This window comes from Mytilus edulis, chromosome 14, assembly GCF_963676685.1.
Source record: "Mytilus edulis chromosome 14, xbMytEdul2.2, whole genome shotgun sequence".
Taxonomy (NCBI): Eukaryota; Metazoa; Mollusca; class Bivalvia; order Mytilida; family Mytilidae; genus Mytilus; species Mytilus edulis.
Window position 1 is genome coordinate 15,596,161 of NC_092357.1, and position 17,346 is coordinate 15,613,506.

Consider the following 17,346-nt stretch of genomic DNA (forward strand, 5'->3'; position numbering starts at 1 on the left):
GTAAAGATTTTGGAGGGTTTGTTTCTTTCATGGTATTGAGTGGTTGTTCTTTAACAAATGTACGTGTACCGTTGTACTTGTTTGCCTTCATGTCTTTTGGTACTATGATGTGTACTAATATTGACGCCTGCTATATAGAATGCTTAATTTTAAGCTTCCTTGCACGTCCTGTAATTGTTCACTCATAACGATGTATTAAGATATATATATGTATAATGGCTACCAACCTTAAAAATGTTTTTTTTTTATTTGAAACTAAAATTCTGGCGAGTGGAAATATTATTGACCAGACTTCTGATAAATCACAGTTTCCGAACAATAGATAAAATAGAAAACAGACGAACTTACCACCTATTAACATGGCACATATTGAGAAAATTTTCTCTGCGTTGGTATTGGCAGACACATTTCCAAAACCAACGCTTGTTAAACTACTACATGTAAAGTAAAGTGCTGTCAGGTAGGATGTGAGTATGTCTGGTTTGTTGGTTCTGTTTGAATCTATGGGATCATCAATTCTTTCTGCCAACTCAAATAACCATCCTATAAAATTATAAAAATGTAACCCTTAAAAGCTACATCATACGTTTACAATGAAACGTGATGTTATTATCACAAATTATTAGATTTGTTGTACGATACCATTACACAGCAAATCATTCATGTATTGTATATTTACACAACAATCTGTACATTTAGACACAAACATAATATGTATACAGTTTCATTAGACAATGATTTCAGACAAACATTGCCAATCGCTTATGTTTTGGGTCCAAAAGCATTTGCATGGTACAATCATACAACCAATAATGTATGTACGATGCCACAAGACAATACTTATATTTGTAAGCAACCATGAGACATAAATATTTGCTTACAGTGTAAAATTTAAAAATAATGTGTGTGCGGTACCATTAGACAAATACAAGACCATCATTAAACCAATAAACAAGGAAACTGATGGCCTCTACACAGTTTTAAATTAAGTAACTCACACATACCTACTGTCCAGTTCTGTGGATTATTTTTCAATTCCTTATATCCTATGGCGTACCATATACATGCTAACCAATGGGCACTCATGGCAAACATACACATCAGCAGTGTCACAACAACAGCACTGTATTGCGAATATCTATCTATTTTCTGGAGAAGTCTGGCAAGACGTAACAATCTGGCTAGTTTGAGCAAATGTACGGGTGTTTTCTATTAAAATGTAAAATAACATGAGAACAATCTGGATAGTTTGAACACATGTACTAATATGTTCTACTAAAATCTAATAGTTCGTTTCTATGTATGTTGCATTGTCATTTGTTTTTGTTTCACTTCGTTTTTTTGTTGTCTCATTGTTTTCCTCTTAAATTTGTTTTCTCTCAATCAATTTATAACTTTTGAACAGAAGTATACTACTGTTGCCTTTAAAAAAACATAACCATTTGGTTAGTTTGAGCAAATGTACTGGCGTTTTTTCATTATGCAAACACGACAAAAAATCCAAGAAAGCTTGGTTTGGCTACTGTACTGCGTTTTCTATCAAATGTAAAATAACATGACAACAATCTGTTTTTTTTTTTTTATCAAAACGTAAATAAAATATGAAAAATATACGTTCAATGGTCAAATGTGTCTGCCTGTCAGTATTGTACAGACAACTAAATTATCCCCCTTTGTCTTTTAATGTTTTTTTTATAATTCATATGTCACTAAAGTGATTTGATTTGATAAAATAAACATGCTTATTGATCCTATTCGTATTGAGATTCGTTTAGATAAATCAGAATTTCCCAACCAATCAAACGATCACTTACCAAGTTGACATTAAATAAAAACAGGAAGTCAAAAGGAAGGGCGGCAAGAAGGTCCAATAAAAACCATCCTTTTATGTAGTTAATCGCTATCTGTTTTAAATCATAAACTATATGGCCACTTCTACTTAGAAACGATGTACAAAAATTTAAAGCTATATCTGAAAATACAAGATAAAAAAAATATTATGTATATCGTCATAATAAAGATAGGTTTTAAAATTATACATAATAGGGACTTCCCGTTTTAAAATTTCCTCGGGTTCGATATTTTTGTTATTTAACTTTTAAGTTTGATCATACGTGTAAGTGCATGCATATTTTTAAAATTTTTGTCACCAGTAGTTGTTAGTTAGGATAGATGAAAATACATGATAACAGTACTCTACATCGAGTGCTTTGTACGATATTTTTCATTAACTTGCATTTGAGGGTCGAAAAATGTCAATCGGTACGAGACACGTTGGATGACATTGATCCTGTTTTTACCCTTCCGTAGCACCTGATACATGTACCACCCCGATTTTGGATTGGTCCATATTGCACAGTATTTAGTTTGCTATGTTTTGTTATATATATTGTTGTTTATCTTATTGATATTCTCACTTTTTTGTCATGGTTTTTACTTATTAGATTGGCTGTTATTTTTGTCGTTTGTCTCGCTTTGCCAAATTCATGTATTTGGGTTTCATGTTATATTTGTTATTCTCGTGGTGTTTTGTCTGATGCTTGGTCCGTTTCTGTGTGTGTTACGTTTCGGTGTTATGTCGTTGTTCTCCTCTTATATTTAATGCGTTTCCCTCGGTTTTAGTTTGTTACCCCGATTTTGTTTTTTGTCCATGGATTTATGAGTTTGAACAGCGGTATACTACTGTTGCCTTTATTTTTGACCTTTTTTCAGACCTTTACTCTTACTTTTTTACCATATGAACAGTATAAAAGTGTACTCCTTTTTTTTGGATTTTATTATGCATTTCGGAGTCAAAAAATAAAAATCAGAAATCAGAGGAGTTAAAACAAATATAAAATGATTGTACTTTACATTATCAATTAAAAACTAAGAATTGCTGAAGAATTGTTGAAAAACACGTCGTATTCAAGTATTCAACCAGCTAGGAAATCTACATGTATAATTCGGCTGAAAAACGCACAGCAAACCTTATAACTTAATGAAATGTATATTTATTTTATTTGTATGACTTTGTATCTGTCTGTGATGTTCACATTGGAATTTAAATCTTAGTTCATCTTCTGAAGTTTTATACAATCATACATTTTTTTATTTGTCTTTTTTTTTTTTAATTTTGTGTATGCTTATCTTCGGTGTTCATTAAGTTATAAGCTTGTTTATAAGAGAAGTGTATTGTCTTTCTCCTTCTTGGTTTATAGTTATCTTGTCTGTTTCGAGTGACTTGGATCAATCTGTTTTACCTTTCTAGAAACGAATTTTCACTAAAACCACCTCGTGTATGCATGCCAGTATATAATGAAATTCAATTTCTATTCAATCTTAATGTAGCAACTTATTTATTACTTAGATTATGCAACGAAAATATCCTACATTTTACAGGTATACAAGACGTTATCGCCCATATATATTATTTACAAGTTAGATGTCATACAAAAACCCTAATCTTACCTATTATAAATAAAATTTCCACAACAACATCTGAGTAAATAGAATCTCGCGATTCTTTGACGTCTTTGTTGGAAAATGCTGCATTATAAGGAACCATGATGGCAGTATAAAATGTACACAATAATATCAACCAATCCCAGCCGACTTTGAATATTCCATAATGAGCAATCACAAATTTAGATTTTTTGACCTCTTGGACTTTGTACTCTGGCATCTGCCCTGATATTGATCCGGTGAACTGCAAATGACATGCATAAACATGGTTGTGAAAAATTATTTAAAACATGAAACTTACGTCTTTTTTACTTTAAGAGAATGTAAAGTGATGGAACCTATTTTACCGTCAAATAAAAAGACCGTAGCCAATAATTGCTTAATAATATCCATTTCATTTGAACTCTGGTGGATCGTTTTCTCATTGGTAATCATACCATATCTTCTTATATTGATATAGAAATACTGTAATTAGGCATAAATAGTACATAAGACCATTGTTAGTTTGAATATCTTCTTACTTTAATATAGAAATAATGTGATTAGGCATAAATAATACATAAGACCATTGCTAGTTTGAATAAGACCAAAATTATCCAATTGATTCATTTCTGATCAAATGGTTCAATCAGGGTCTGATGCATTACGCTGTAGGTGGTGTTTATAATTATCAATTTGAATATCTTATAAATTTATTTCAGTATTTGGAAAATTGACAAAGAACAGGGAATATAGCAATATTTGATAAGGAAATAAAGATGTTTGCTGTTTATTTCCTCCTTTAACTTTCTTATTTCCTGAATGGACATTATTATTTAATACAAATAAGTAGATATTTAGATTATCATTACTTTTTCTTTGAAATATAAAAATAAAATATTTAGCACGACAACTGATCATTTGATTAAAGAATGATTTTGAGAGCCTTTGGAATTTTACATTAAAAAGGTAAACCGTGAACAGCATGTAATATGTCATATTAACCCCAGAATAAAAGTATAAAATCAGGTCTGATGTACAAAAGAGTGAATGCACGAAGCAAGAAATAAACTCTATTGTGTCGGTATCTCAAAATACAAATCATGCATTTGGTAAGTATTCATTTTTAATTAATAGACAACTTTCGAGTTCGATGCATTTCCGTAAAAAAACCCTTCGGTTTTACTGATTATCATTCGTGCGTTTAGGGGCGACGTCACTTCCGTTCCAATGTTTAGCGAGTGGTTAGAAAACTATAAAGCTATATTGCACGAATTATTCAGCAACTTCAATGATCATAATTGTCTTTTCAGTACTGCTGTCATTAGGGAATTGTGATTAAGTACATACAAAACTAACATTATTTCTAGTTTATAAAGTAAAGGATAGTTTATAAAACCATGAAGGAATATTTTAGATAGACGTTTGCCTCAGTTTTAGTTTGTAACCCGGATTTGGTTTTTTTTCTCAATCGATTTATGAATTTCGAACAGCGGTATACTACTGTTGCCTTTATTTGTACGACATAATTCCTATTTGTTTTACCTTAAAGTCTAGCTTTTCCCTTTTTTAATGTATTGTTATAATCTTCACATTTTGTTTTTAGTATCAATAATGTCAATGAATATAAGACATATTCTTTGGTATCATTTGATGTAAATTTTGTCAATGTTTTGAAAGTAAATGACCAAATATCTAATATATAAGTGACTTAATATGGTCTTGAATTCCCATTCGACAGGAGGAAGATAAGTGTCCGTGTTTTAAACAATGAAAAGATCGATGTAGATAAAAAATAACTGAAACCACAACTATCATGACTATGGTTTGTTAATTTTAACTGAAACCACAACTATCATGACTATGGGTTTATTAATTTTAACTGTAACCACAACTATCATGACTATGGGTTTGTTAATTTAAACTGAAACCACAACTATCATGACTTATGGTTTGTTAATTTTAACTGAAACCACAACTATCATGACTATGGTTTTGTTAATTTTAACTGAAACCACAACTATCATGTCTATGGGTTTGTTTATTTTAACTGAAACCACAACTATCATGACTATGGGTTTGTTAATTTTAACTGAAACCACAACTATCATGACTATGGGTTTGTTAATTTTAACTGAAATCACAACTGTTTGTTAATTTTAACTGAAATCACAACTATCATTACTATGGGTTTGTTAATTTGAACTGAAACCACAACTATCATGACTATGGGTTTGTTAATTTGAACTAAACCCACAACTATCATGACTATGGGTTTGTTAATTTTAACTGAAACCACAACTATCATGTCTATGGGTTTGTTTATTTTAACTGAAACCACAACTATCATGACTATGGGTTTGTTAATTTTAACTGAAACCACAACTATCATGACTATGTTTTTTTTTTAATTTTAACTGAAACCACAACTATAATAACTATGGGTTTGTTAATTTTAACTGAAACCACAACTATCATGACTTTAAGTACCATGGTGATTCATTTACATGGTACCAAATGCAATGTACAACAGTATAAAGGTACAAAAATACCTAGCACCAAGGCAAATAAAAATATATCAATCAACAGAACAAATGAAACAATATTCCTGTCTTGGTACAGGTATTTTTTATGACAAAATGCTGGATTAAACCTGATTTTATAGCTAGCTAAACCTCCCACTTATATGACAGATGTTATTATTCGTTATATTGACAAGATTGTCCCACAGATACAATAAACATAAGAATATAACATACTGTCTTACATTGTTAAGCTTCTGTAGTTTACTCTTTGTTCTGTTATGCTTATGTTTGTCGAACTGGCCAGACAGCTGATAAAGGACCGCTCGACTTCTTCGTCTGTCATAATGATAGTTAGTTGGCATATCAGCGCTGCGTAAAGGAATGGTTGGTGGATCAAACAAATCTTCTTCTATAAATAGAAACAATCAATTATCATAGTGGTTTTTTTTTCTTTTTCTTTTCTTTTTAAAAGTAAGCTGAAATGTTCTTTATGGTATTTTGAAGTCACTATTTCAACGTCAACATGATCAAAGATACATGTAGGTAGAAAGTTTTGTAGCCATTATTTTGAACTCTTTAAGTTGATTGTGGCATAATGACATTACCGAATTCGGTTTATCTCCGCAGATTTGCTTGCCAACGAGGGGCATTGGTGAACCAGAAGTACTTATCCTTTATTAGTACATAATTTCAATGGTAGTCTTGTGCGAAAGGGGATAGTTTTGTTTTTGTTTTAAAAGGGAATAGTTTCGATTTGGTTTAGTTTTCAGAGTTGCATTACGTGTTATTTAAATTTGCAATGCACTTGTTGTTTTTGTAATACCCGATTCCCATTATTGTTCAATTTCATACGTTCAAATTTGTGAAAAATGTTATCTTATTAAAAAAATTAATTTATACAATGAACACTGGACACTTTTAATTTGCAAAACACTCATTTGCAAATCCGCCGCCGCCTCAAACAAGAGCTACAATATCATGTATATAACCAAAATGTGCGGAATTACATGGGATTCAATAATTTCATTGGTTTCATACTGTTACTTTCATATTTATTTTGCAATTTGAATTATAAAAACATGGGATTTTCAATATCCCATGGGACAGGGCAAAATCCCATGGGATTTACCATTATCCCATGGGATTTTGGTTAAATCCCATGGGATTTTTTTTGGTCCCATAGGATTATTGTAGTCCCATGGGATATTTGTTGTCCCATGGGACAAAAAAAATCCCATGGGACTATAATTATCCCATGGGATTTTTAATATCCCATGGGACAAAATAAAATCCTATGGGATTAAAATTATAAATATATATATATAAATATAAAGTTATGTGTATGTTACAATGAATGCTGTTTGGTAGTAAAATGTTTTAAATGTATACGAGTTTTTTTTATATATACATATATATAATTTTTTTTAAATTTTGTCACAAACATGTTTTTTATTTGTTTATATGACAATAAATATTATTCTTATTTTGGAATGTATAATAATAATATTTTACAGTCAAAGAATAAAGTCCTTTCACTGAAACAAAATGATGAAATTTCTAAATAAATGAAAAATATTGTTTTGAAATCTTTGTCTTGTTTATTCTATTATGAAAAATAGAACTGAAAAAATATTTCATATTCTGACTGAATAGTTCACTCTTTTCATGAGGTAAGATTTTCTTTGTTATAGGTTCATTGCAATACTTGTATAGGCAAACAATTTGAATTATATATAACTTTGTGGTGTACATAATAGTATGCTTATAATTGCAAATTTATAATATAAACACTTTTTGTTAAAGTTTTTGCTTTCTTTATTCACAGCTTGCTATGTACAATTATTCAGTCCACTATATAAGAGTGAAGTCAATAAATAATTTCATTCACTAGAATATTCCTGCAATTCTTAGACAAAACATTTTTTCAATCTGTTCTTCAAAGATCTTCCTCTGTACATCTTTATTGAATGGAGAGATTCAAATGAGAAGACAAAGCAAGTTTATTTGGACAACAACATTCTAATATCTTGTTCATTCGTTCCATCTTTCAATTGATAATTACATTGTTGTATTTATATGATCAAGTTCTTGTGCATCAATGATCGTGATGATATGACTCCTTTTTGTTTATAGTCATCATGTTGAAATTTCCTCTTTCAAATAAATGTAGGAAAAAACATGTTCCATTTCAAATTAATAAAAAAGTCGCACTATGGAGAAAAATATCAGCTTTAAGTTTTCCGTTCAGTATTGATCTGTGAATGATGACCATGAAAATCCAGATTTCTGACCTACAAATACACAAACTCAAAAATTATCAGTGAAGAGATCAATAAAATGGCTACTTTATCATGTTTATGATTAATATGATAAACTTTCATTTAAATATTCAAGTACTAAATTACAGAAATCGCTTAAATTTTATAATAGTTTAGTTAAAGTACAGCTTATTTAAAATTATAATAAAAAATATAGGCCACCGATGAGTTAAATAAGATATTACATTTTTAATGCCAAAAAATGGCTTTTTTTGCACCAAAGGGAGATAATTTGGAGCTTTTTCAATGATATATGCATTTTAAAAGTCATCTGGGGCCAAACCGAATTGATTGTTTTGAATGATTTGGTGTACCATATGATAAAGATATAAATAAATTGAGTTATGAAAAAAAAATATTAAAACATTTTTCTGAAATTGTTATACCCTAGAGCCTCCTTAAATGTCATTTGATCTCTATTGGAGAAATGTCTCATTGGAAATCAGACTGCTAAGTGTTTCTTATTTTTATATCAACCCAGCCATATTATACCTGTCTAATATCAGGAGCTTGTACATAGTTCAGTGGTTGATGTTGGTTCATACCCGTCATTTTTATTTTTCATAATTTTTTGTTTTTATAAATTAGTCTGGTATATTTGACGTTTGAATTGATGCTCTGTTTCAAATTTGGTTAGTGTTGACTTTTATAGATTACTATAACATGTATAGGGTATGGGTTTTCTCATTACTTACAGGTCATCAATGGCCTCTAATAAGTAATTACAATGCTTACATCCACTAAATTGAACTCTGATGGATAGTTTTCTCTTTCATCATACCACATCTTATTTTAATAAATATTTAATTATTATTCAAGGACAAAATTTTTTATAACAGTGGACTTACCATTTAGGCTTTGTTGACCTCTGTAAATCTTATTTTGTTGATAATTTCTTCTGTTTATAGTTTCCCCTTTATCTTTCATGTTCTTGCCCTACACATAAAAGGGTAAACATCATTTAATGACAAAAATAACTACTACATGTATTACATAATTAGTAGGCAACTGAAAATTTTGTCTTATTTGTATATAACATCAACTTACTCATCATTCTTGCTGTTCAATATCATGAATATTATCATTATTCTATGAATATGAGGTCACAGTAAAATTAACCTTGGCAGGCAGACATCTTTTTTTATATGATACCTTGTAGTCATTCCATACAACAAGTAGACCTATGCTTAAAAAATCTAAGGCCAAAATTAAAAATATGTTTGTTTCCCCTCCCCCCACACGGGTCAAAAATAAGCGCCCGGGTCAAAAAATTATTTTCCACAAAAAAATCGAAATTATTTTTTTCCTGAAAATAATTTGTTTCCATTTTTGGAAAGTGCTTGAAAGCAGAAGGATTGATAATCTAAATAAATACACTCAAATTGAGCACAAACAACTGATAAGTGGCCTGGACTGGACAAGTCAAACCATTCATGTGACCATGCTATGACAATCACATCCAGTTAAAAAAAACTAGAGGCTCTCAAGAGCCTGTGTCGCTCACCTGTTAATGTGTTTACTGATGTCAGCCATCTTCGTTGGTAGGCGGGGTCATTAGACACTTTTTTTTTAAATAGATACCCTAGTATTATGATTGTGGCCAAGTTTGGTTAAATTTGGCCAAGTAGTTTTAGAAATGATTTTTATACAAGTTACAAAAATGACGAAAAGTTGTTCAATATTGACTATAAAGGGCAATAACTCCTTAAGGGGTCCTCTAACAATTTTGATCATGCTGACTTATTTGTAGATCTTACTTTGCTGAACATTATTGCTGTCTACAGTTTATCTCTATCTATAATAGTATTCAAGATAATAACCAAAAACTGCAAAATTACCTTAAAATCACCAATTTTAGGGCAGCAACCCAACAACAGGTTGTCCAATTCAACTGAAAATTTGTGAGGGGATATATCTTATTCTGATGGACATTTAAATCTTGAAAGATTTGCCCTAAATGTCTTAGTTTCAAAGATATAAAGCAAAACCTGCATTTTACCACTATGTTCTAATTTTAGCCATGTCGGCCATTTTGTTTGGTAGGCTGAGTCATCAGACACATTTTTTAAACTACAAACCACAATGATAATTGTGGCCAAGTTTGGTTAAATTTGGCAAAGTAGTTTCAGAGAAGAAGATTTTTAAAAAAGTTACAAAAAATTATGAAAAGTTGTTAAAAATTGACTATAAAGGGCAATAACTCCTTAAGGGGTCGACTGACAATTTTGATCATGTTGACTTATTTGTAGGTCTTACTTTGCTGAACATTATTGCTTTTACAGTTTATCTCTATCTATAATAGTATTCAAGATAATAACCAAAAACTGCAAAATTTCCTTAAAATAACAATTTCACAGGCAGCAACCCATCAACAGGTTGTCCGATTCGTCTAAAAATTTCAGGGCAGATAGATCTTGACCTGATCAACAATTTTACCCCATGTCAGATTTGCTCTAAATGCTTTGGTTTTTGAGTTATAAGCCAAAAACTGCATTTTACCCCTATGTTCTATTTTTAGCCATGGCGGCCATCTTGGTTGGTTTGACAGGTCACGCCACACATTTTTTAAACTAGATACCCCAAGGATGATTGTGGCCAAGTTTGGTAGAATTTGGCCAAGTAGTTTCAGAGGAGAAGATTTTTGTAAAAGTTTACAGACGACGGACGCAGGACGACAGACGACGAACGCCAAGTGATGAGAAAAGCTCACTTGACCTTTCAGGTCAGGTGAGCTAAAAAAAAACTGCCTTCCTGGTCTGTTTACAAAGGGTAGACCCGGGGAGGGGAAACAGACATTCTTTTAAATGTGGCCTGATAAAATGACAAAACCAAGAAAACTTATCATTGACCAAAGAACAATAAAATGCGGTCATGGTTTATATATGAATATGCCATTCAGACATGCACACCTTACAATTGTTTCATATCTACCAAATATAATCTACCTGTAACTTTAAACATATGATAAACTGACAAAACAATGCAGTGTTTCATTGACCAATGAACCATGCATGAAAATGAGGTCAAGGTCATATAAAATATGACAGACAGCTAAGTGCATCTTACAATTATTTCATTCACTAAATAAAGGGGCCTTATTGCTTACAGTATCCGGAAAATTGACCAAACCACAAAAACTAAATATTTTCAAAGTTCCTTATACCCTGCCAATTTGTTATGGTTGTGCCTGTTCCAAGTCAGGATCCGATAATTCAGTGATTGTTGTTTGTTTATGTGTAACATATCTGTTTTTCAATTTTTTTTGTACATAAATTAGGTTGTTAGTTTTCAACTTTCAACTTGGCTATCATGTGTAAAATCATACAAGTGTTGGGAAAACAGGAAGTTGTCGAGTGATGAATCTGAAAATGCATCACACGGTATAGCTGACTTATTTAACCCTGAAACCAAATTTCAGAAATCCTTCTATTGTAGTTCCTAAGGAAAATGGGACGAAAAATATTCATCGGACGGACTGACTGACGCAAGGATGGATGGACAGACAGGGGTAAAACAGTATACCCCCCCCCCCCCCTTTTTTAAAGTGGGGGCATAATTTTAATACGGGGCTATAAAAACCCATGCAAGATGTCAAAACAAAAAGAAGTAACCTAATTCTTACTTGTTAGGGGCTATTTATTTATTGTCGGTTATACATATAACAATACAACATATTAAAGGTCTGTAGAGCTTTTATCCGACATACATATATATGACAAGCACAATACATTTGTACATGAAACATAAAGCTCATCACTGAGATAGTAGTCTCAGATAGAGGGAGGCGGGGTCAACCAAACTCTCCTATTCAATCTGAATGCAGGACAGAAAGTCACAGTCAAAAAGTCACACACTGTCACAGGACAAAAAGTCACAATTTAGTTTTGAGATTATTTTTCTTTGAACAAGAAAACACTCTTTTTGTATTTTTCTTGAAGTTTTATACATGAACATGATGTAGCAACTTTAAATTAAAATTTATTAAAAACTAATAAATCAGTGCATTAGGTTTGCGCACATTACCATTACATTTGCGCACAAAAATCATTACGTTTGTGTGCAGCTTTTGATTACATTTGCACGCATTTTTTAACATGTAAATATAAAAAAAAAGATATAGTATGATTGCCTTTTACAGCTGACTATGCGGTATGGGCTTTACCTCGGGCTTTGCTCATTGTTGAAGGCTGTTTGGTGACCTATGGTTGTTAATGTCTGTGTCATTTTGGTCTCTTGTGGACAGTGGTCTCATTGGCAATCATACCATACCTTCTTTATATTGGCTTATGGTTGAAGGCCGTAAAGACCTCTAGTTGTTAATGTCTGTGTCATTTTGGTCTCTTGTGGACAGTTGTCTCATTGGCAATCATACCACATCTTCTTTTTTATATTATGAACAATTTCCTAAAATTAAAAATGAATATATGTAATAAAAAGAAGATATTTCAAAATCTTTTTTCATTTATATTCAATCAATTGTCAACAAATTGTTTGTGACTTTTTGTCCTATTAACTTTGTTACTTTATGCCTGAGTTTGACATGTGTTTGACTTTTTGTCGGAATGTCCTGTGACTTTCTGTTTTTGCAGAAGTCCAGGGAGTGTTAAAAAATCACATGTGCAAGTTGAGAGTCAACACTTACACAGGGACTAGTCTACGCAATACTTTTTCAGAATGTCAGCAAAAAAGAATCACTGGTGACAGGGGAGTGTAACCGATGAATTGATCCTGAATCAGATAAGATTTTCCCGGTACGTCTAAACACCGCTCAGGAGGACCTCCTGGGTGCACACATGCAGGGCATACAAAGTGCACTCATGGCAGACCCTATATAGTCGCCGTCGTATCTGCACACATGATGGATGTATATATTCGTTATAGATCGTCATACACTTCTCATTTTAGAGTTAAATTTGCAAGCAACCTCTTAAGATTCTAAAATAATAATGCTACTAAAAATATATTATTTCCCCCAATTTTCGAAATTTTTTCGCCATATAAAATATTTAGGCGACTGTGCTTTTAGTGAATATAAACGATGACGAGGCCTCACGAATAAATATAAATATGAAATATACTGGAACATCGATTAGCATAGATCGAGCAGCAGAGTAAACTTCCACATAAATCTCGAAGTTATTTACGCCGGATAATATAGACTGTGCTCCTGAATAAAGTTGTCAAATACATTAATTTGTGTTTTTTACTTCTACAAGAAATTTGATTCAAATGCTAATTACGCACCATTTGCTGAGCAGAGAATCATTCTAAGCCAGGAACCGTCTATACTAACTGATAACAGTAAGAGAATAGAAAGTCTCTGTAAAAAGGCAGTCAATACTAACAGAACTGTATTAACTTAATGATACATGTACATCAAGTTCCAGCACCTCACCAAGCACCCTTGCCTTACATACTGAGATGGCAAACTGGTGTGTGTCAGTATTTTAATATAAAACTGCGTAGGTTCATATCGTTTGATTCGACGTTTGTTTGGTTATTTTTTAAGGATCGTTGTAAAATTATATCTAAATCTTTGTTAAAATACGATTTTAAATTGTTCAATTCTTTCTATTTCATAATTTTGTCAAAGTCTACTTTTTAAAGTTTTAAATTTTACAGAAAAAATGAATATTCCAATTTGATTTGAAGAAAATCTTTTTGAACTGTCATGACATGGTGTTGCAAAGCTGATTACAGCCTACAGGTAACTATAACATACAGTAATTTTCCATTACGACAGTGCGTGTATTCTCGGGTGTGTATAACGTATAGTTTTCTAGAGAACATCCTGTCTACGTGTAATACAGATTGATGACATTATACAACATTTCTTTGGTTAAATGTGATAAGGTATCTGTATCCATTCCCTATTTCAACACCACTAATTTTTCGAAGAAAAAAAATCAAAAAAAAAATTATATGAAATTAAGAAGAAAAGTAGCAAATATAAACTTCAGTAATTGCGCATTGAGTAAACATAATTCCAATATTGCATGAACAAATCCGTGAGAAAACGTATATATACATGTATGAATAAAGATGTGTTTTAAAAGACCTATTGGCATTATTTCACACTAGGACCTAAGATAACTAGAACTAAGCAATGGTTGATCCAGAAATTTTCATATGTGGGGACTCATTGACTGCCTTAGAGGGGTCACGTCCAGTCATGCTTCCGTGATTTCCTATATAATCTACCATTTGTTTCCCAAGATTTAGGAGGGGGGCTGGTACACACATATATATATAAATATACCTCTGCGGCGGAGCCAGCCATTTGAAAAGAAGGGGGTCTCAACCCAGGACAAAAGGGGGAGGGGGTGGTTCCAACCATATGTCCCCATTCAAATACATTGATCGTTCAAAAAAAGGGTGGTTCCAACCCCCGAAACCCTCCCCCTGGATCCGCCACTGATACCTAGTATGCATATAATTAAGAACAGCTTTGAATATATGCATATAAAATAATGGTACGTTTAAAAACCGTTCAGGATCTCCTGGTTGCACATAGGACATTAAGTAACTTAGGACATGTATATATAATAGTAAAAGAGGGACGAAAGATACCAAAGGGACAGTCAAACTCATAAATCTAAAACAAACTGACAACGCCATGGCTAAAAATGAAAAAGACAAACAGAAAAACAATAGTACACATGACACAACATAGAAAACTAAAGAATAAACAACACGAACCCCACCAAAAACTAGGGGTGATCTCAGGTGCTCCGGAAGGGTAAGCAGATCCTGCTCCACATGCGGCACCCGTCGTGTTGCTTATGTGATTACAAATCCGGTAAATAGTCTAATTCGGTAGGTCAAATTCATGAAAGGGAAGGGGATTGTAGTAAGAGTTCAGGGTATACATTCGATAACTAACATATTTTATAATTTTGTAATTTTTGTTTTGATAAAATCAGAGACATATAATACATGTATTGAGACATATATAATACATGTGTCTCTGAAAAAATCAAACCATCTTTAAAGAAGTTATTTCAGTTTGAATCGACTGTCTTTTGCATTAGAATTCCAAAACGTTAATGTTATTTACAAATGCCAAAACCTGCAAGAAAGAAACATTTATATTCGGTGATTTTTACACTAAACGTTTTCGTAATTTGTTTTAAAAATATTAAAAAGTACATGTACATCGTTTTTTCAAGATTTGTATAGTAACTGGTTTAATTAAGTCCCCTTGATGAAATTTAAATTGCGAGACGCTAATTAATAAACTATGATCTATCTATCGGCATGCGTCGTTATTTGGGATACGTCACGGATGACCGATGGTCATATTCAATACGATATACCAATCATCATTTTTTGGGCAATTGATCTTTAATAATTAGGACTAATTGGTGATGGCAGAGAATAAGTCGCTGGTGATGGTTAAAAAGATATAGAAGTAAACTTTGCAAAAAAAAAGGTTTCCTCGGAAAAAATTATGAAAATATATGAATATGCTAAATAATTTTTTTTTCCGAAATAATAATTAAAGACGTTTAGAAATAACAAATTTTCACAGTTGGGAAATTTTCAATTCAAGTTATTTCATTTTGAAAACGTTGAAAAATATAGATCTTATTATATGTTAAATGTGGGCCGCTTGGAGATCAACTTGTGAAACCCTGCATAATTAGGGTTTGTCTACTTTCGTCTTTTTATATTACCAAACATTCTATAATCAAGGATTTGTACAAGGCCTTGTTATAATGAATATTATCGCCAATATCACCATAATTAAATAAAGAACAGAAACAATATTCGCCTAAAGAGTTTGCCATCTAACAATTCAAAATGAAATGTTGAGTCGAAACTGAGGTACCAAATCTATAAAAAGAATCACTATTTTAGTCGAAATTAAACTGTATATAATATTCTTTTTTTCAAAACTCCTGAAATAATTTAACATTAACTATAGAGAGCTTACATATGCAAATCTGTTTAAAAGTATGTGAGCGTAAATAAAATTTGTTTATTACCCCCCCCCCCCCTTTTTCCTTCTATAAAATTTAATTGTAAACGATTTTCGTTCTTAATTTGTGTTTGCTCATTAACTGGGGTTCATGCTGTCAAAAAAAAAAATGTCTCCTTGTGTAAAAGTTATTGATAAGAAAAAATTGAAGCTTCCAGAAGAATAACGGTACGTCTAAACACCGCTTGAAGGACCTCCTGATTGCACTCATGACATACGAAGTGCACTCAGGACCCTTTATAGTCATCGCACACAGGATGGATGCATATATTCATTATACGCTTCTTATTTTAGAGTTAAATTTGGTAGAATTTGTAATTCTTAGAAAATAATAAGGGCACGTGTCACTGATTACACAACTACGTATACTGAGCCATGAATTATCCAATCAACAAAATTAATTGGATTATCTTTATTGTTGTTTTATACATTGTGTTGTTAGTACAGTGTGACCATGCGGGAAGTAATATTGTGACGTCTAGAATGAATATCACGATGTTTTAAGATTTTCGTCTTTTATTAAACTTTCGTTCCATAAATTTTTAAGTTTTATTCTTAATTTTATTATCATGTCCTGGACCAGTAATTAATTCTTTGCACGAGTTTGAAAAGGGAAATAATTATAATGTTCATACTTTAAAAGAATTTATATTAATTAAAGTTTTGTATATGGAATCCGTTCTAAACGGTAAAAGCCGTACTTTTCAAACAATCAAACTCATATACATGTAGTTAGATGTTATTTCTCATTTTTATCGAACTTGTCCAGGAATTTTATTTTTGAGTTATACGAATATTTTAAGAAATCCGTTTTTATTAAGTTTTTTTTCTCTAATTAAAGTCGTTTTGTCCAGTTTCACAAGCCTGAAACGAATTTCAATGCGAAAATAAATTCTGAAAATGAACTTGTCTCCGTTTTCGTCTCCGTTTTTTTATTGTAGTAGCGAGAAATTTTAAAAAAGAAGATGTGTATGATTGCTAATGAGAAAACTATCCACAAAAGACCAAAATGACACAAACATTAACAAAGAAAGACTATTTCGAAGACAGTTTATTGACACGAAATCCGTTCAAACCACGACTAAGTCTTCGTGCACAG

The 17,346-nt window shown here is 31.7% G+C and overlaps 1 protein-coding gene and 1 long non-coding RNA gene across 3 annotated transcripts in view; both read right to left on the bottom strand.

The window, feature by feature from the left end:
• LOC139503441 (voltage-gated delayed rectifier potassium channel KCNH8-like) overlaps positions 1–17,346 on the bottom strand; it is a 101,895-nt gene that overhangs the window by 13,795 nt on the left and 70,754 nt on the right. The window contains exons 5-9 of the mRNA XM_071293221.1: positions 6,191–6,357; positions 3,451–3,688; positions 1,815–1,972; positions 1,005–1,209; positions 349–543 (exon numbers count right to left, since the gene is read on the bottom strand). Of these exons, the coding sequence (XP_071149322.1) occupies positions 349–543; positions 1,005–1,209; positions 1,815–1,972; positions 3,451–3,688; positions 6,191–6,357 (963 nt within the window). The remainder of the gene's footprint in view (positions 1–348; positions 544–1,004; positions 1,210–1,814; positions 1,973–3,450; positions 3,689–6,190; positions 6,358–17,346) is intronic.
• Positions 7,524–12,981, bottom strand: LOC139503443 (uncharacterized). 2 transcript variants are annotated; one of them, XR_011659102.1, is made up of 3 exons: positions 12,909–12,981; positions 9,115–9,202; positions 8,104–8,239 (listed from the first exon to the last, which is right to left on the bottom strand). It is a non-coding gene; the product is annotated as an uncharacterized lncRNA (long non-coding RNA). The 2 variants fall into 2 exon arrangements; XR_011659101.1 differs by lacking the exon at positions 12,909–12,981 and having other exon boundaries at positions 7,524–8,239; positions 9,115–11,472.